At 34.5% G+C, this 21,330-nt stretch overlaps 1 protein-coding gene across 1 annotated transcript in view; it reads right to left on the bottom strand.

Moving 5' to 3' along the window:
- Nucleotides 1–21,330, bottom strand: part of ADAMTS20 (ADAM metallopeptidase with thrombospondin type 1 motif 20) — a 95,435-nt gene that overhangs the window by 27,631 nt on the left and 46,474 nt on the right. Inside the window, exons 16-28 of the mRNA XM_029963520.1 lie at nucleotides 17,889–17,984; nucleotides 16,486–16,652; nucleotides 16,248–16,377; nucleotides 15,042–15,168; nucleotides 14,145–14,355; nucleotides 13,453–13,617; nucleotides 12,569–12,733; nucleotides 10,790–10,912; nucleotides 9,376–9,483; nucleotides 8,031–8,195; nucleotides 7,502–7,792; nucleotides 7,010–7,171; nucleotides 5,363–5,539 (exon numbers count right to left, since the gene is read on the bottom strand). Of these exons, the coding sequence (XP_029819380.1) occupies nucleotides 5,363–5,539; nucleotides 7,010–7,171; nucleotides 7,502–7,792; nucleotides 8,031–8,195; nucleotides 9,376–9,483; nucleotides 10,790–10,912; nucleotides 12,569–12,733; nucleotides 13,453–13,617; nucleotides 14,145–14,355; nucleotides 15,042–15,168; nucleotides 16,248–16,377; nucleotides 16,486–16,652; nucleotides 17,889–17,984 (2,087 nt within the window). The remainder of the gene's footprint in view (nucleotides 1–5,362; nucleotides 5,540–7,009; nucleotides 7,172–7,501; nucleotides 7,793–8,030; nucleotides 8,196–9,375; nucleotides 9,484–10,789; nucleotides 10,913–12,568; nucleotides 12,734–13,452; nucleotides 13,618–14,144; nucleotides 14,356–15,041; nucleotides 15,169–16,247; nucleotides 16,378–16,485; nucleotides 16,653–17,888; nucleotides 17,985–21,330) is intronic.

Genomic DNA, 21,330 nt, shown 5'->3' with positions numbered 1-21,330 from the left:
TTTAAAAAATATTACATTATGTGTCTGAAGTAACAGCAGTAACACTTAAAGATAACTTTGAAGATGATCCACTCTTTTTATGCCTATTTTCTCTGAATCACAGGTAATAATTATGAATTACATACAAATCCTAAGAGTGAGAAAAAGATTTAAAAGAATTTAAATCTATATTTTATGAACATTTCAGACAAACAAAATATAACTATCTTTTGTAAAGAGCTATATATTCTTTCTAAAGGAATGAGAAAGAATGAAAAGTAAACATAAATTTCAAGTTAAAATAATTCAGGTTAAAATGTTTATGATAAAATTTAGGTAGCTATCCACACTCATATAAGAATTAATGTCCAAAGGAAATACAAAGCTTTCAAGGTAACATGAACTGCTACTACCAACTGCCTAAGCAGAAACCTTGCTGTTTCGCTACCTGGACTTTCAAGGGTTTTTGTAAGCACTGAAAAACCACAGGGGGTCAAAAATAAAGTCAAGCTCCTAAACATATTCCCATATATGAATAGTTTATTCTATTCCCCCAGTGTAATACCTGCCCACATTCCCTAAGATTTTTAGAAAAATATATAAAAATTGAACGTACACAGCACAATAAAAGCAGATATATATCAGGAATTTTGAGAAAGTTACACTGTTTTCTATTGTGCAGGCAACAAACTAGGTGGCATAGAAAAAAAGAGACTAGTAAGGAAGATATGACCATTTAATCAAGAGATAAATACCAAAACCCTAAAGAAAACTAAGATAAAAAGGTGATGCTTCACTTAGCAGTCAAATACAATCCTTGACGTGAAGGTACCATAAAAAACCTCCACCAGGAAATGCACACGAGATGTGTAGAAGAGTTATCACTTGCTGAACAGCAGAGGGAAGAGTAAAACAAAAGGTATGTTCACATTACACATTTTGCCCAGGTACCAGGCAAGGGTTTTGGCACAAGAAATCTCCTAGCTTGCTACAAATTATATCAAATTATTTCCTAGCCAAGTACTACTAAAAATAATATTTTATTCTCTAGCATGCTATACTTGAAAGCTTTTCAAGACTATAACTATATATGCACTATATATCTGCAGATTTGTTGTGCCTAAACATAACCATTGATCCAACCAACATTTGATTTGATTGTATTCCCACATAACTTTTTGTCAGGTTACAGACAATTGTTTGGTTAAGAATACTAAAGCATGTGGATATAGGAAATACTGCTCAAAGGAAAAAAAGCTTAGTATTGAAAGTAACAAAGCATCATTCTTGAACTCAAGATAGATTATTCTACAACTCTTCTAGCACAAAATTGTTAAATCTACTAACTATGGTTGAGTTTAAAAACCTTATGGTGTCTTTGCAAATTTGTAATACTCTCTAATACTCTCTCTTTTCATGCTTTAAGTAAAACACAACTGGTTGTCGTTAAGTTCAGAAAACCAGAACTACTCTGATGAAAATTAATACAATAAACCAGAAGTCTTACTGCATGGACTAAACACAGAAATCCAACAATGCACTCTGGAAAGAAGGGATACAATAAAAATCTATATTAGAACAAAGTATTCTTAGCCAGCTGTCAGAATGCTATGCAATTTTTCTTAATGTGACATGTGTTTTCCATACTTTTTAGCTTGTACTTTCTTCATTCTTTCATGAAGTTTTGGAACATTGCCTCAATCCCTTCACCAACGAAATTAGAGTAGCGGTGGTGCATCTACATTAAAATAAACAGCTATATTTAGCTCAAGTATTATTTAACTCATAAATACATTACATTTATTTGTATATCAAAATATATACATCTGTATTGTCCTTTCTATATATCAAAAAAGAGCTGGTGTACTTAAGCACATAACAATTTGGCAATGAAATTGAAATCAAATGTTTCAAATTTTGAAACACTTGAATTTAGGAATGCTTGTATAATATTTATCAAGCTCAATTACATTAAAAATTGACACCAATATTCTTTAAAAAAAAAGGCAAAGTCCTTCAAGATGAATGGACTGGGTGCAAATCCACTCCATTTCCTCTGAATTTTGGTAAAAAGGCAATCAAGAAAACAAAAGAGGAAAATGAATGAACATGATTCAGTTTTTACTAAAGAAAATTCACTTAGAAACTTGAACAAAACTAAGGGGGCAAAAGACATAAGCCACATTCTAAAAAGATCATTGTCAGAGTCTCTCAATGACCATCAGATCAAATGAATTTAACTTACAGGCATAAGGATGTGTTTCCTAACCATCCTCCCTGTAAAACTTCAGAGAGTCTTTCTGATTTCAATATCATTATATGAAAATACTGGACTGAATTAAAGATTCACAGGTTACCAAAAAATCAAAGTTTCTGCATATGCATGGTATTTCTGATAAAGCTTCCTGGACTGGTATGAGCCTTCAGAGTTTGAGATTTACTTGACTCACATCCATTTGGACAAATGCAGAAACCAGCAAGAGAGGAGCACAGAGCCTTTAAGCTTGTGATGATCAGCTCCAGCAGCCACAGACAGACATTACAAAGTGTAACAGCCCATAGCTGCTAAACTGCAGAAAGCATCAGCCGAAATTCTGGCTTCAAATCATAAACAGAGCCTTCCTTGCAACTGCCCTATTGTGCATTTACAAGATATGTTTTATTTTAATTACACTGTGTAAAATTAATCAATAACTGAAAGAAATATACTTGGCTAAAAGTTTCCTATTCTCAAATATATAACAATAGCTATTGGAAGAAGTTAGATTCATAGAATCACTAAGGTTGGAAGACTTCCAAGATCATCTAGTCCAACCTCTGATCAATCACCACCTTGTCAACTAGACCTTGGCACTAAGTGTCATACTCAGTTATTTCTTGCTAGAATTCTTGGCTAGAAAGAAGCTAGAATGCCCCAATATCAAAGAAAACACAAAAGACTTTGCTAAACCAAAACAATCCTTCTGCATGGTGGATCAGGTTCTTGACTCAGGGTTCTGAATTAGTCTTAGCTAATTTGACCTTTTCTGAATCTATTTCTGCTGGTATCTAAAATACAACAGGAAACTATCTTGCTATGAAAAAGTTGGAATAATCCATGAGTGAAGCTTTTAGTTCAGACATGGTTTAGATAAAGTTACATCAGAATAAGGAAAAGTTTTAAGCAATTTTGATACACATTTCTGAACTGGCTGGGCCAGAGAAGAGCCCATATTCAAGCATGTCAAGGAGTTGCTCCAGGTAAAGCAATTAGTCAGAAATTCCCTTCTTTCTACTCACCTTCTCCATGTATTATCTTTGCCATGCATGTCAGAAGGAAAAGGTGGCAGAATCTATCACACAAAATTAAGCTACAAGTGGGAATTCTTGCATCTCAGTTTCTGCTTAAGTTTTAACATTGGAATCTCACTAGTATACACAAAAGTGCACTGCATTGCTGTCCTGACACATAAATATTACTCAATACCTTTATGAAAATATAAGCAGTGTTTTATCTGGTTCTTGCTGTCTTTATAGAGAAGGGGGTAAGCATAGATATGGCAGGTTTGAGGACTTCAGTCCCCAGCCATTAACAGTTTCCTATATTAGAGCATCTATTATGTCAAAAATGCATAAGATAGTCAGGGCCAACCTAACATATCACTAGTCAATCATGGCTAAAAAAAGCTGTTTGTGCTAGACTACAACAGTGTTCCTGCGACTAAAGCTTTTATTGTTCCTTTATAATAGTCATCCTCAATGAATATATTTTGCCCTGTTTAAACAGCAACAAAAAATAACTAAAGATTGTGTGTTGGCAGCATTCAGACTATCTAAAATGTGACAGCATATTCAATATGTGAGCCTGCTTTTATTTCCTGAATCTGCTACATTTGTTTCTGCACAACACCATGTGATAGTGTAATGAAATAAAATCTTTTACAGATTAACCACAGAGCCACAAACTCTCTCTGATAAATAGAATCAACTCTAAACTTAGTTTTTGAAGGATTAAAATGGCTTTTCATATCAATTGAGATATAAACCAACATGAAAATCTTTATAAAACTAAACCATATGTAACATTTACAATATAAGAGCTTACAGGTAACATTAATGCAGGACAAACTGCATCACTGAAGGAATGAACAGGTTGTGAATAATTCTTGCTCTAAAAGGAAAACAAACATTGAGTTCAAAGGTAACTCTGTGCTGAACCCTGCTTATCTTCTCAGCACTTGAAGTACACACATTTATTAAGCATTAGCAAATCACCATTATTTGGCTAATGGCTAAATAAGATAATCTAGTGTCTGCTAAACACAAACCAAAACTCTGTTTTGCATAGTGGAAGAAAGAGATAACTGTGGTAAACCATTAATTCAAAGTTTCATTTTACAGTCTGTTTGCAATAAATTAGAATAGATTATATAAACACTAGTAAATTATTATATTTGAAATTGGACAATACTTTTAAAATGTTCCCATATTAATTCATAGAATTAAATTGCATATTTATCTTAATAGAAAAACCACACAACTGTTATCCCAGCCCTTCTCCCAGGGATGTTAATGACAGGTTTTTTGCTCATTTTGATGGAACCACAGTTGGATCCAACCTCCTTTAATTGCCATTATTCTCCTTAGAATTTAGCACAGTAATCAATATTGTTATCAAATTCACAGCTTGGGAAATATAATGTATTCTATATTGTAGAGCTTGCTATGATTACTTCAGTATGTTAATAATATGCTAGTGGCAATTTTAAAGATTAATGGTGATTACAGTAGGCATTTTTATACATTAATAGACAGTGACATGTAGACAATAACATATTACAGTTATATATATAATTATACATAGATAGCTTTAATTAGTCCCTATTTTAAAACTACTAATATAAACTTTTATACACAAATGTACAGGTAATATGGAGTAAAATGTTTGATGACAGAGTGTAATATACATGTGTGTATGTTATTTTATACTTAAATATACTGTAAGAAAAGAGTTATATGCTAAAAAGTTTGGGATTTTTTTACAAATATAAACATGTAGATAATACTAGAGCATAAATTACAGCATACCCTTTTAAATTTAAACACAGATCAAATCATAACCCTTCAAAATAGAATAACTATGACGATTTCTGGTAATTTTCAAAATATTCCCTATAATCTTTTACAGAGCATGATACTGTTCCCACTGAAGGACATGAGTGCTTCTCATTTAATTCAATGACTGCAGGAACAATTTCTTAATAAAAATACATAGCCTATATTCCACATGCATTATTATTTCACTGTTATCAAACCAAATAATAATAGAACATTTAAAAGACAAGGGGAAATAGAGTGACACAAAGAAGTAGAAAGCAAAAAATATTAGTGAATGCTATCGTACCGATTTCCACGGTCCCCGATGCCATGAAACATCACCAGGGCAAGAATGCACATTACATTGTGCCATATTAGGTGGCTTGTCTAGAATTTCACAGTTTTGATCACCCAACATTTGGCCAGTAGGAAGCTGACAAATCACCAGTCTTGTTTTTATTCCATCTCCACAAGTCTGAGTACACTGAAATACAGAATTTTATATGCAATAATTTTCTTAAGAGAGTCATCACATACCATTAAACCAAAAGATACAGCAATAATCAGTACATGTTATTATTTACTATGTTTATTTCCACATTCCCCTGACATCTTGTTGATGAATAAGGACTTAAAAGTCTAATCTTATGTAACGAAAAAAAATTCTCTCACCAAAACATTTACCAAACTACACTTCTATGGTTTATCAAGTGATTTTCTGCAGAAAGTCTCAGTTAGCAAGACTCTACTCTGTCAGGGAGAAGTAAACATTTGTTAGAATAAATGTGCATGTATCTCTTTCTTTACTAAAAGGAAAATATGGAAATTTGTCTTAAAACTAGTTTTCACTGCCAGACACTGGGCAGAAAACTTAGAAAAGACTCAGACACTGGGCATGCTTTTACATAGTTTAATTTATAGTGACTAAGTGTAAAATACTTATAGGATGTGTTTTCTGGATTTCAGTTTGCCTGTAATTCTGCAATACCAGACAAAAATACTAATTCTCATTCCTAATGAGCTAATAAAAACAACCTATAATAGTTTATAGCATTTTACTGTATTCCAAAGGATTCTAAATTAGACAAAAACTACAGCATCTGCAGTAACTGTATATCAACTGTATGGCTATAGACAGAAAGAAAATGACACTCAGACTGACCTTGAAAACTGAATGGCTAAATCTGAACAAAACGAGGGCAAAAAAAGTAAAATAAAAAAGTTACTCAACCAATCTTTCTTCTTTTTTCAACTCAACACATTGATTTATCATGAATAAGAAAAGTGGGCAGCAATCATATGAGGTTAGATTAGAATAAATGCAAAACTAACCAGTTTTAGCTCTTTCTGTAGTGTTTGAGCAAGAATGCATGGTTGAGATATGACTTCACATGGCATGGAGAAACTGTCCAACAACATAAAATGCTTAATCAAAACATTCTAACCCAGGCACACCTTTTAGATGCCTGATCCTATCTTCATACTTCTAATTTGTGACTACAAGCCAGTAGCTACTACTACTTGCAGTTACTCTAGTCAGTACCTATGAAATTAGATGTAATAAAGTTTCTCTACAGCTTCTTGTGCTCATTTTTTTCTTAGACTAGCTATTGCACTGAGGTTTTTCTGCATACAATTCATCTTTTTGTAACAGAATATAATTTTGTATGTCTCAAGATTCAAGATGCTACTGCAACACTATTCTTAGCCTCACACAATACTTTCTTCTTTTGTTTACACCACTCATATTTCCACTACAGTTCTGGATTTATATTTACAAAGTTTATATTACACTAGACATATATTACAAAGTTTAGATAAACAGGTTGACACTCATTCTTTTGAAATAAGTAAAAAAAAGCTGTTCAGTTCCATGCACAGTCAAATAATTATGTTGCAATTTCTAAGCTTATGTGGTAAACAATGTTTCCCTTTGGAAATGAAATGCTCTTACTTCTCCCCAGTTCCCAAAGTTCCACCGCGGGCAGGGTCCAGAATCACAGTGTCTCGACTCTGGAGGTTTTGTTGCCTCATCACAATAACTAGCACTTCTTCCTTCCTTATCTTGACATACTACAACTCGACGGTGAAATCCACCTGCACAAGTACTAGAGCACTACCAAAACATGTAAACATATGTATCGCCATCCCATGATCAGAAAAATGTAAAATATATTGGTTAAAACAACTTGGTTTTAAACTTTAACTTTCAAAACTGAAATTTGCAAATAAAAATGACTACTATGTAGAAGTATTTTAAATTTGAAATCACTGAAAACTTACATTTAGAATTTAATATATTCTGAATAACAATAACAACTACAATAATAATGATTTTTAAAATTAATGTGCTTCTCTTTCAACCAGATCTGTACTGCAATAACATTTCTGGAAATGTTAACACACGTGAGAGAACAGATTAATATATTCTAAAAAAATTTCTTACTGCTCCCCAGGGTCCAGTTCTCCATTGATATCCTCCCACAGAGGGATGGTTCCACTGGTTTAAATTGTCTTGTGGATGATGTATTGGGAGGTAACCTGTTTCTGGAAAATGGCTTGGAGGGTCGTGCATTTTCGGCATATGATGATAAACCCGTGGACATGGTGGCATGTTACATTCTTGTTCCTTAGATGGTCGGCCTTCAGGATCACAGAAATTCTCGTTGATTTGTTGATTATAGTTGACACAGAAAACTTGTCTTGTTGCAATTCCACTATCACAAGTAACTGTGCACTGACCAAAAAATTAACACAGTGTTTGAAACAGGAAATTGATAATTAATAACAGAGACATTTACATTTACTTTCGACAAGAAGAAACATACAGTTTATTTTTTTCAAGGGATAATTAATTATTTGCAATATAATCAATTTCAATCACACTTGCACAAAATATGAACTCCCAATTTCTAAACAGAGGCTTTGGCCAATAATCTAAATAGACACCAAAAAATTTTACCATTAATACTTACAGGGGACCAATTTCCAGCTTGCCACTCTCCACATGGGCTAAAGCAGCTTGCAGTTTCAGCTGGTCGGGGTAAATGAGCACAGAAAGATTCATCTGCTATTCCTCCATGAGCATCTCTACAACTCACATAGCGAGCACGATCACCCTTCCCACAGGTTGCAGAGCACTGTCAGAGAACAATCCAAGCTCATCACACTTCAGGAGAACAAACCAAGATCATGCAAACATCTAAAATACTAACATAGCTTAGTATGAACTTGGCTTCAGAATTAAATCAGATCTCTGTTTCACAGTAATAGAACCATGCATCCAGAAAGGAAAGTGAAATACTGCTGGATAGTATGGGACTTAAGAATCCTGTTGGCTTGGAACTGAATTGCATGGCCTTAATTCTCATGAAGCAATTCAGCATATATAAACAGGCAGCATTTAAACAATAACATGGAATAATTAAACAATAACATGGAACAATAATTAAACAATAACATGGAACAGTTGCAAAGGCATTTTTTTTATTTATTAACAATAGAAACATCAGTAATTTCCAGAACATTTTAGTTATTACAAAGTGATGCAATATTTACATCAACTATTAAAATAAAAACTGATATTCACAATCTACTTGCTATTATAGTTTGTATTAGCATATTCCATTGAGCCCCTTCTGATGCCTTTATGTCTGAGGAGTTCAAGGTGGATTTAGCGAAGAGTTGCTGAGTAGCCTCAGTCCATGCACTCTTTACTGCTATTTAGTTAAAATAGTTGTGAGATATAAGATATAACTAACAGACACACACACATTTTTATAGATAATTTTAAAATTTCACATTGCTATTAAGTAAATCTAATTTTCCACATTATCAAAATAAAAAACTCTTCCATTGAAGAAAGTTCATGTAGGAACCATTATCATAATGCTGATTTTACAAAAAATCGCAAATTAGACCTTTAAAGACCCAAACTGTTTAATTACTATTCACATTAAAGATTTAAATGATATTTTAAAATCAAAGATGTTCTCCATAGTCAGAGACTGATCAATTACTTTTAAAAACACTTCCTATCACACTCTCAATCACATGAAAACTATTTTGCTCAATCCCCTCTCCTAGAATCCTGATTTTTTCCTCTCTTTTTCCCTGATTAGATTTGAAACACATGGTTTGCTGGGAGTATCTATCTCCTCCTTAAGAAACAGGTCCTTCTCTTAAAAAAATATTAGAATTCCTTTTTAATTTATCCCAGGTAGATTTAAGTCTGAAAAAATATATTAATGAGAGCTTTATGGAAAGATAGGTCAATGATTGGAGGACTGCTCTGCAAGATGTGACTGCTACATTACATACTGGTGTCCATGATCCGTATCTCCATTGGGTCACTTTCCCCCCATGAACTAGAGGAAGTGATGTAGTCCATAATTTTGTATTTTCTGGACAAGAGGGCAATTCACATTCCTGTGGGGGTGAGGAAAAAAAGACTTTCAAAATATACATTTTGGAAGAGTCAAATGTAAAGCAAAAGGCTCTGTAGACATAGATCCTACCATTACAATAAGCCAGTGTTAATTAATAAGAAAATACCATCTGCTAACTTCTCCCTGGAGTTATTCAGAGATTGTTTTGTTTTGCTTCAAATCAAGAATCAAAGAAAATTTATTTGAAGTTAAAACTGCATTACTAATAACTAATAATATTGGCACTTGGAGAAAGAACAGTTTTGGGCAACTTGCTGGAGACAAGTGACATAGATGTTACGGTGTCCTACTTCATAGCCACAGAAGTCAGCAAAGACAATGGCTGTGCTGTCCTGTCCTTTATACCTTTACCTATTGAGAACACAAATTTGCCCGGTTTCAGTCAGTAGCCAAACAGGTCCCACAATTGAAAATACAAAGCATACTCAAACTCAGTGTTTTCACATGTAAGTGGAAATAAATTTATACCAATTAACTGGTTTTTATATTCAGAAATCTTATTCAAGAAGCCATGTACCAGATGGCTGGTAACTTGTGACTGGTTACCATAGAATGCTTTTCTTGCCCTCTTCTCCTTGAGACAAGAGGCAGAATACCTGCTTCACGAGATACATGGTTTCCAGCTTAGCTGGACTTCCATGAGATGTATCAATGTGGTGGCCACATTGACATATTAATTAATAGCACCTAAGACATCAGTTGCTTTCAGGTAAAGATAAACCCACTGACTGTATTAAAACCATTTCTTCTGAAAAATGACAGATTTAAATTAAACGAAGTGATGAAATAAATAAACCAAGGTAAGAAAAGATAAGGAACTATATTGAATTGTAATCCGTTTCTACAAAGTTTTTAATTAGTATTATTCCAGCTACTGAATCTTTCTTCAAGTAAGCATGTTGTTCTTTTAAGAACTATATACAAGTAGAATTTTAGGGAATACAAAGCCAGTTGGGTACTATTATTTCTGAAGCACAATGGAAAGCAGTGCCCATTCTACAGGTTGGAGCTTTCCCAAATAATCACAGGCCTTTGGATGCCTTCAAATCATATACCCTCACCCTTCAATCATATACCAAATTTTAAAACCTTCAATGTCCAAATTAATCTTCTTTTGCTTTATTCCTGATGCTGAATTTGACATTTGTGAGAAAAAGCAGACAGTTCCAACAATTTCTTTCCTCATTTTAGAACTTATTTCCACCAAATTCCCTCAAAGAGTCAGTAGACAACACTTGTATTTAGATGCTTTTAACTAAGAAGTAGAGAGGTATTTTTTAACTTACTTGGTTATCTCTAGGCCGAGTAGCAGCATTGCACTCCCTGTCATCACTCAAAATAACACGGTAAATCCCAGTAACACATTTGACTGCACGCATCTGGTATCCACGTCCACATGTTGCAGAACACTGTTAAAGTCAATAATTTCACACACTTGAAATAGCACCACTTATAACCAAATTTCACTTCTGTTAAATTTTCTATTTTAAAACTCTTTCCAGAATGAATAGGAATGACTACTGAGATGGCGTTAACTTTCTTTGTGGCAGACCATAAGGTACTTAAACAGTGTCCATAACACACTGTTTTGGCTATTGCTGAACAGTGCTTGTCCAGGATAAAAGCTTTCTCTCTTTAACACCTTCTATCCCCTGCAGTGAGTAGGCTGGAGGTGGGCAGGAAACTGGGAAGAACACTGCTAGAACAGCTGACTTGACCCTGTCAAAGGGACAATCCATGCTACATAATGTCATGCTCAGCAATCAAATCTGGTGTAGAGAAAGTGGAGGTGGAGGAAAGTGGGAGTAAGGACTGGCTTCCAAATGAATCGCTAGTTGCAGCTGTTAATGTCTCTCCATTATAGTTCGACAAGAGCACACTTAAGGCAACTAAAACGTTAGATGGCTGAAAAGAACTTGACATAAATCCTATCCTACAAATGCTGTAGTTCAAGCACAAATACTTGTAAAAACTTGGCTGTGAATGGCTACTACCAGATGGTACAGTAGAAAAACTGCAATGAAAAGCTCTGCTCCAGTGACATGGGTTGGTAAATTGCTTGTACAGGCTATTCCAGCATGCTATTTTTAATCCAGAAGAATTCTATCATGGGACTGAATTAATTTTTTATGTAATCTTTTAATTTAGTTTGTAGGAATGGAAAGCCATCACCTTGTGATCAAAAGGTTACACAAAAGGAATTCAACATTCAACAGGGTGGTTGTCTCTAAGGTAAAAATAGTAAAAAAATAAACCAAATTCTAGTGAAAAATGTATTTAATTTCCAAAGATATAATTATTCTGTATTTTACTAACAGATACGTAAAAAAATAAATATCAGCTGCTCTTCAGTTATGAATTCTCACTAACATATGAGAAACACTGAATAATCCAACACTTCTGTTGGTTTGAATAAAGTGATCTATAAAAGCTACATGAAATTGAGTACCTTATTTTTTTTTAGCTAATTCTCATTTGGGGACAAAAGGTTCTTTTGTAAATTAATTCACTTTGTTCTAGAATTTTGAAGTCACTCTGGTATACATCAGATGAGCATCATTACACACAGGAACATATATTTCAACAGCATTTTCACATAAAGAGATAGCAGATCTTTTATCACTGAAGATAAAAACAAAACATAACAACAAAATACTAAGTTGTTTTGCCTACTATTATTAGCATATACACTTCTATGATCTTAATTGTAGCTATCACTTGAATATGCCCACTCCCCTATAAACATTTGGTCTTTTACCTGTCTTATTCACCTGAACAGTTTGCTATCCACATTTTCATTATTCTGGTGATGTAACGCATTGATGTGCAAAAGCATCTTTGATATTAAGGCTCAGGATCAATGACTATTTTAGGCATTTAACTTACATGTGGGTATTCCTAAATTACAAGTTAGATAGCCAACAGGATCCTGCAAACAAACATGTTAATCAATCCAACTGAAATAACTGTTTAAAGATTCAACTAAAATGTTTAAAAGGTATCGTTTTGCGATCACTCATAGTCTGAACTATAAAACAAGAAGCTAGGAATCCTTATGTACTCACTGATCCCCAAGGCCCTACTTGCCAAGATGCACATTCATGAAGTTCACACGGCATCACTGTTTCTGGTCTGTCATTTGGATTACAGAAGTCATCTCTCATTTGTTCATCATGAAGTTGGCACCAGACTTGACGATGCTTTATTCCTTTGCCACATGTCACAGGACACTGTAACGTTATTAGAATCATCAGTTTGTAAAGACATGAATCTACGTTAATGGCTTCAATTTCTTCTAGTAATTTGTCAGATTTTAAAGATCACATACATTACAAAAATATTCCATGAACGTAAGTAGTCAAAAAAACCCTAGTTCTCTCATGTACTCTCCATTTCCTGTAAGTAGTAACTCAAGTGTTAATACAAAGGAATCACTATTAACATTCTAAAGATACAAAATATGAGAACTATATACAGATCATTTATTTCTATTAGAATAAGGAATACTTGTTTAAAATATGAGTACATATAACACAGCTTTCACTGGAAAAATGTTTAAACTAACCATAATTCTTTTATATCCATATAATCTGTAATAAAATGAATATAATTCTGTTCTTCAGTTGGCTGTATAGTTCTCATTGCTTCATAAAAAGGGAAGGCATGCATAATATTACTGTAAATAGATTTACTTTAAGTAGCTTCACTACCTCATATTAATGTAACAAAATCTCGGAGAAAAAATAAATTCTAGGAGTGTTTTACAGAAGTTCTCATGTAATTTTTTTCTCATACATCTGGGATGTATATCAGCTAAATCATAAGACTTCAGAATTTTTACTGCCGTGTGCCCCAAAATAGAATAAAAAACCCTAAACACTTAATGAAGCTTATTTTAATATTGATGACCATGACCAAATGTGCCTTAAGTTTTCCACGGTTTCATTACCTCACTCCAGTCAGTAACTGACCAGCTTGGACATAAGAATTCATTGCAACTCTGTGTTACAACTTTTGGAAGTTCCTGGCACTCTCTGTCGGGAAGACGACGACCCAAGTTATTCATACAAAAAGCTTCTCTGGTTCTGACACCTCTTGCACAGCTCCTGGAACACTGCAGTGTATAGAAAATATTACAAAACAGGAAACAGAACACAATAAAACCAGGTAAAAATACATTATTAATCTTAAAGGTGTAAGACATTAATGATTGTGCTAGACAAATGTGTCCTGCCTATAATGCACAGACAGATAATATGTCCATTTGAGACAAATTCAGCACTTTGTTTAGTAGTTCCAAGATACAACTCTTGAATGAAGAATAAAATTGAATTTGTGCTTACTTTTTTTCTTCAAAATACTCTCAGAACTAAATTATTAAGACTGTAAATAAAACACACATCTTTAACTCCCAGATCTCTGCTAACTTCCAAAACCAAGCTGCAAACAAGCTACAGTTTCTTACAAAAGTATGAGAAAGTTGCTGAAATATAAAGGTTGCTATTAGCTGTTTCAATAAATCTGTATTCATCAAACATTTTTTCTTTTTAGTTAAACTAAAAAAATAAAAAAGAAATAAAAATTTGGTATGAATGCTAACCAGAACTATAATGGTACACTTATAAAGTTTGTAATTTGTACCTCTGACCATTCTGTGTAGTGCCAGTTTGCTAACATACAGTCACCATGGCAGGGCTCTCTGGCTGGTGGTCTCTGCTGATCAGCACAGTACCTATCATCCACTGGAGCACTGAGTCCTTTTGAACTAGAGTACTTCATGCAGCGGATCTCAATAGACCGATAACCTGGACCACACCTTGATGTGCAGTCACTTTTGCCAACCTTGTGCCACCTACAAGGACAAACTGTTGTAGAAAGCTAACTATGTTTTAAAAAATACGAACATGGCAAATAAAGCACTCAGAGAATGAACCAAGGATTATAATGTAAATATAGATGTACATTTTAGGGAACAGACAGAACTGTAAAGTCTCTCTCATGATTGGAATTTTCAAAGCAATATAAAAGGATTTGACTCACGGGCTTAAAACAACTTTTTAAACTTAAAGGATCTTTTGTCTCAATCTCCTAGGTGACTTTGAAAAATGTAAGCTATAATTCTAATTCTTCATCCTCTGAATACTTCAGCATGGGCTTTCTTGGAGTGCAAAAACACAAGTCTGTTTCAAATTAGTTCCAGTTGTGGGTACAATTCTGATGGAAAATGTTTTCCACACGGCAATACAAGTTTTTGTGCCAGAATATATAGAACTGATTCACAATCCTGACAAAAGACTTTGTACTTTACCAATAAAAATTAGAAAAATACCCTAGCTCTACTTAGATTCAGAAGTGTAAATATAATGTACCCATTATGCTAACAGATTTGAGGAGAAGCAGGAGAGATGGGAAGGATGAGGGAGGTAGAGAGGGATGGAGGGACAGAGGATAAAGCAATCTGAATTACTTTGTTTCAATCTCAATCAAAAAAAACATATAAGACCATAATAGCTCAATCAGTTAGGAACCTCTGTTTACCTTAATTCACACTCTGTATTACACTCCTCAAAGACACTTGGTACAGTGGGTATAAGTTCACATCTTTGATCAGACACTACTACATGATCACTTTTACGTATACATGTCATTCTCCTTCTTCGAATACCTTGAAAAAGTACCAAAAAAGGAAATAAGGGGCTAAAATAAGAGTGCCTTATGGATTCCTCTCATCATTTAGGAATTTAACTGAGATACCCCATTAACACTAATCACTGTATACAGCAGATTCTGCCCAAATATGCTGACTACATTCCAGGTGGAGAACAACCTTGTCCCAGTGATCTTTGCCATCTCCCAGCTGTCCTACAGTGGTCTTACAGGATATCAGCTTCCAGACAACTACAAAAGTGCAACAGTCCATTCACTCATCAGGCTAAGTATTCCAAATGTATCATGTCTGTCCTTTACTAATTAACATATTTTCAAACCACCATGTCAACTAAGAGGTTGTGATCCTTTCCTTTAAGGAAGCAGAAAATTTGATCACAGGGTGCCTAAAAGATACCCTGAGTGCTGGGAGAAGTAGCACAGTTGACAGTTGACAGATGCGCTGCTTCTCTAGCACATGATCATGTCTACAGCCAGACTCAAAACCAGAAGAAACTCATCATCACGTGACTTCAGGCTTTTCTAGCACCCACTAATATGAGTATCTGTCAAAAAGCTCTGTACATACACTTTTATATACTCATTTCATAAATATTGTGCCTTTATTTTTACACTGGAATGGCCTATAGAATAAGAGTTTAAAATAGTAAAATATATTTTTAAAGAGCTTCATCCCCTGTAGCAGAGAACAAAAAAAGACAAATAAATGTATACGAAAAATACTAGACAAATCGGTGACCACCTAGAAATAGGATAATAGAACCTAACACATATTAGTAGATATACAATACTACTTTCTAAGGATGCATTAGACTTGATTCAACTTTTGTTTTAATAAACCACTCCTATGTCTACAAAGGTGGGTTTGAGTATAGAATTGCATTGCATAAGTACTGAAAATAGTAAAAACAAAAATCAAAAGCTATTCTGCCCCTAAGGGCTCGGTGCACTTAAAATTTACTGAGAGTAATAAATTTCTTCCTTACAAATAGGGGTGAAAAATCAGAGTACTTAGGACTAGTCTCATCCTAAATGCCATCAGGTTTTTGGTTCTGGTGAAAAAATAATTCACAGTACCTTGGCACATCCTGCTGCAGTCTTGCCAGGGTCCATAAGGATCCCACGTAAATAAATCACCTCTGTCTTCTATCGGGATATTGAATGAATAACGCACATCAGGGTTGTGTAAATTCCCTACACACAAAACCTTGATGAGATAAAATGATAGCTGTTTTTCAGTGAATATGAACATAAAACTATAAACATAATGTTCATGCAGGAAATTTTCAAACTTATGAAAAAAGTAAACATGCACCTGTAAGGTTAGCTCTTCTTCAACTCTATCAGTGCTGTTAATTCGTTCTATCGTATTGTTTGACCCACTGTACTCAAAAATGGCTCCTTGTATATTGACTTCTTTTTTTGACATGCTTACAACAAAATTTCCGTTCAAGATAAAATTTCCATGAATATCAGACAAAGCTATAAGTGAAATAAAATATTGGAAATAAAGTATCTATTTAATTAAAAGGTTCTATTAATAAAAACTCTTAATAATATAACTTCTTATCAACACTTAGCTTTATTTTAGTCCATGTATAAAGTTGTATCAAATAGTTTCTAATGAGTAAATTCAATCCTAATCATCAGTAACTTTCACCTAAGCAGTTGTCATGGATTTTCTCTGCATTATACTAATATAATAATATTTGTTCTGCTGAAGGGTTGACTGCAGTCATGACTTCTAAATTTGGTTAGGTTCTGTTGTGTAGAAAGAAACAATAATTATCTGTATTTCTGCCCTATTCTACAGCCCACATCCTTGTATTTGCTAGAGCTACTTCTAGTGAAGTGGCTTTCAAAAGTAAACTTGAAAGTAAAAATAAATTATTAAGCATTTATAATAGTCATTTAATACAATGACCAATCTACAATAATGAAGATGAATGACAAGTTAAACTTTTTAAAATCAGGTAGAATTTGTAGTACAGGTATGCTATTCAGGTGATACTACATTTGAAATGGTAGCTAATATCGGGGGTAGGGTTGTTTTTGTGTCCTGCGAGCTGCATGTGGGCAACAGCTGACAAGGAAAACATTTTGAGAACTCCGAAGTTTGTTGACTAGGATGAAAACGGAAGAAGAGACAGAAAGTAAATATGCATCAATATTTTTTCAGGCACTTCAGATACACTGTAACTATTGTGAAATAGAACAACCAAGATTTTTGGTACAATGTGCTTGTGAATTCTCTGTTACTTGCACACATGCAAATATATCAACGACCTTTATTCTCAGACATGATAGAAAAAGAGAAATATGAGATAACTGATAAGTTTCCTGACGGTCAGACTGCTTTTTTTGTAAACAAAGTGTATGCTTCCAAGATTTAAAACAACAAATACCTGCATTATTCTCAAGTTCACTTTAATGAACACTGTGACAACAAAGTAAAAAATTGACAAAATGATGCCAGATGCTATAATTCCTCTTATCTGACAAATAACGCGCTCCTTTAAGAATCAGAAACCTAACAATATCTCACGCATTTTTACGGAAACTAATATCTACTGAGAGACTCAGGTAAAAAAATATACAAAGTAATTAGATATTTCATCTAAAATCATTATCAGACTTCTGATAATACACACATCTAGGACAGATCCCTGGTACGAGCACAAAACCTATCCACCAACGTTGTACACAGGAGGCTTTTACCAAGGTAGTTGTCGTCCTCTGGTTTCCCTGAGTAGCTGTACTGTCGAATATCAATGTTTGTTGCTCCTTTGGGAATATTTACTACAACATTGTAACCTGCAATGTAATTATTCACAAATTAATTATATAGAAAAATAGTCAAATACTAGTAAATATGAACATAGATTTAACCAGTTTTATTCACAAAACCCTACAGTGCACCAGAGACAACCAATGCTGAATGCCCTCATGTTCTAGGAAGTGTTAGGTTCTGTGTTCAGAAAAGTAAATTCAACTCTTTACCACTAACATGAGTTTAACCTACTCAGAAAAATCCCTAGAGAGCAGCACTCCTCTAGAAAGCAGTCAAGTATATCAAGTGGGACTCAGGAAACACTGTGACTCCTCAAAATTTAACCACAAAACTTTTATAGAAATCTGAATAAGTCACTTAACATGAAATATCTCAATTCCCTGTTTATACAATTGAGGTAGTGTTTCTCTCACAAGAGTATTTCATGACAGCACTTTAAAGAATGAGTCTTAAATAATAAGAATTTAATAAAATAATAATAAAAAGAAGGAATCTAAAATATTGCAGTGTTTCAGGTCATATGCACAGGTAGATGTTTTAGTTAAATTAGCCATGCTTAATCCACATTCTCCTGCTTAAAGGTTGACTGCACTCCCTTTAAAATACAAATGCTTCACAAATGAGCCATCATTTCTTGTAATATCTCCAATTACTACTATGGTAGCCTTGTCATGAGGTAATAAAATAAGGTGCATCGAGATCTGCTTCTTAAAAAAGTCACTCTGCACATAAACATAGGTTAAAAAATCCAAACCTGTTTCTCACAGATGTTAATCACAAATTCTAAAGGATTCTTATGGCTGAGAAAAACTGAGGAAGGCAAACATTGGAAACATATAATAAACATAAACATGTAATCTGAAGTATTAATATAAGTTTTGATAACTTTTCCATCTATTTCACTGTGTTTAACAATTTTGCTGGGATTTAACTTTAATTGACTCACCTCTGTGGATAAAAATTTAAATGACAATATTCTTTTCCTTTTGTATTGGGTTTGGTTGGGATAGAGTCAATTTTCTTCACAGTAGCTGGTATGGGGCTATGTTTTGGACTTGTGTTGGAAAATGTTGATAATTCAGGAATGTTCTTGTTATTGCTGTGCAGAGCTTACACAGAGTCAAGGCCTCTTCTTCCTCTCATACCACCCCACCAGTGAGGAGACTGGGGATGCACAAGAACTGGGAAGGGACACAGCCAGGACAGCTGTGTCCTGGACAACAGACCACAGGAATATCTCAGACCACAGAGTGTCATGCTCAGCATATAAAGCTGGGGAAAGAAGGAAAGGGGGATGGTCGGAGTAATGGCTTTTGTTTTCCCAAGTCTCTGTTATCTGTGATGGAGACCTGCTTTCCTGGGGCTGAAAACCTGCCTGCCTATGGGAAGCGGTGAATGAATTCCTTGCTCTACTTCGAGGCTTTGTGGCTTTTGCTTTCCCTATTAAACCAAACTGTCTTTGAATCCATGAATTTGCTCACTTTTACTCTTCCAATTCTCTCCCCCATCCCACTGGAAGGCAGTGAATGAGTGGCTGTGTGGTTCCAGCTGGGGTTAAACCATGACAAATCTCATAACTCACTAACTTTCCAGTGCTTTTAACCTATTAAAACTATGCCACACATTTAAACGATTTCTAATTACAGGTCTATCACATTTACCACCTGGGGGCAGCAGTGCAATTGCAAATTGACATGACAAGCTCTAGATAAATATGGCTTGGTCAATCTTCCAGCATACTGGGACAAAAAACCAAAACACACTCAAAAAAGCCCCTCATCTCATACATTAAAGACCTTGTGACAATAGAATGAAAGAAGACAAAATATGAGGGGAAATTATAAACAAAACTGCACAGCACATTGTCAAGGATACACAAAGAGAACAGATCACATACTAGGGCAATGAGAATGACCATTGTCCAGGAAATCCTCAGATACTCTAATGCAATGCAATAATAATAGCCAACATAATGATAATGTGTACATAATTAGATTACCATTTCCTAAAATAGTAGCCAAGTAAATTAGTGTTTTGCTGTAATGAATTTTTGATGATCGCTTCACTACTGTTTAAACAGTTACTGACAACATTATAACTGCATGAATACAAGCACATACCACAGGTTGCTACTGCCAATTCCAAATTCTGCCTTACAAGTAAAATGACTTATTTCAGTATGAAATGGAACCAAATGAAGTTATAAGAAAAAGATCAAGTGCACAGACTTTGGCATACTTATTTTATTATCCTAATTAAGAAGGTCTTGGAAAAGAATATTTCCTCAGACAATGTCTTCAGTCATCAGCCTAGGGATGTCTTAGACCTGTCATGGACATTGGAGTTTTAATGGTCAGCTAACTACAACCTCTTGTTTACATTGTTGTACTCCTGGTTGAGCACGTCTAAATGATAATTCCGAATGTTTAGCATACTGTCTAGTAGTACAACTCAGTATCATCTTTTATATGCTATAATTCCAAGAACTTGAACATAATTTAAACATTCAACTAAGTATAAAGCCAAATAGTAAATCAAGGTTTTCCTCATCCCAAAACATGGGGCTTTTTTTTCCCCTTCCAACTTCAATTTGAAGCAAATAAGTCTGTGACAATGGAAAGTTGATGAACAGCAAGAGAGTGACAGTCACAACCATATTTGCATAAATGGTAGTTTCCCATAATGGTCACTTGAATTGTAACAAATGTATTTGTGACAAAATTTGTGTACTACCTATAAGCAGCTTCTCAGGACAGACACAAGAAAAAATACACGTATTTGTATGGGAAAGGTACCTGTATCCCACCTTCAGGATTTTTGGTAATTTTCAATTGGTGCAAGCCCTCTGCCAGGGAAGAGAAAATCCAACAGGACACTTGGCATACTTTTCTCTTCACCAGCAACTCTATGTTCTATGAAGATCCTATTTGGCAGCTCTCCAGGTATCATTTTCACTTCACCTGTGGTCTCTTCCAACCAGTGAAGTGGCATGAAGGAGCCTCTAGGCTGATACTAACCTGGAGACTTCTCTCCTTATGTTCTGTGCTCTAACTACTTAATTGCACTGCTACACATGTACAATAGTCTCTCCATTCTTCTCAAAACAGACTACATACAGAAGAATTATCAGCAGCTCTGTTAGAGAAACTAAATCAAATAAATAGGAAATACCAGGGTTATTCAGAAGATTCTCATTCAGTACCTGCCAATGAAGAGGAAGGAACATAAACATTGCTATCCCTGTTCTCTGGAAAGATAAGGCTTACATTTCACAGGCTATTTTCTTCACTATAGGAGAAAAGGAACCTCATCAGCTGCTCACAACAGACTTCTTGCTATTTCTTTACACAACCAAAAGGAGACACTGGA

Source organism: Manacus vitellinus, unplaced genomic scaffold (genome assembly GCF_001715985.3).
Source record: "Manacus vitellinus isolate BGI_N305 unplaced genomic scaffold, ASM171598v3 scaffold_5_pilon, whole genome shotgun sequence".
Classification (NCBI taxonomy): domain Eukaryota; kingdom Metazoa; phylum Chordata; class Aves; order Passeriformes; family Pipridae; genus Manacus; species Manacus vitellinus.
The sequence above is the reverse complement of the archived record's forward strand: the minus strand, read 5'-3'. Positions and strand labels throughout refer to the sequence as shown.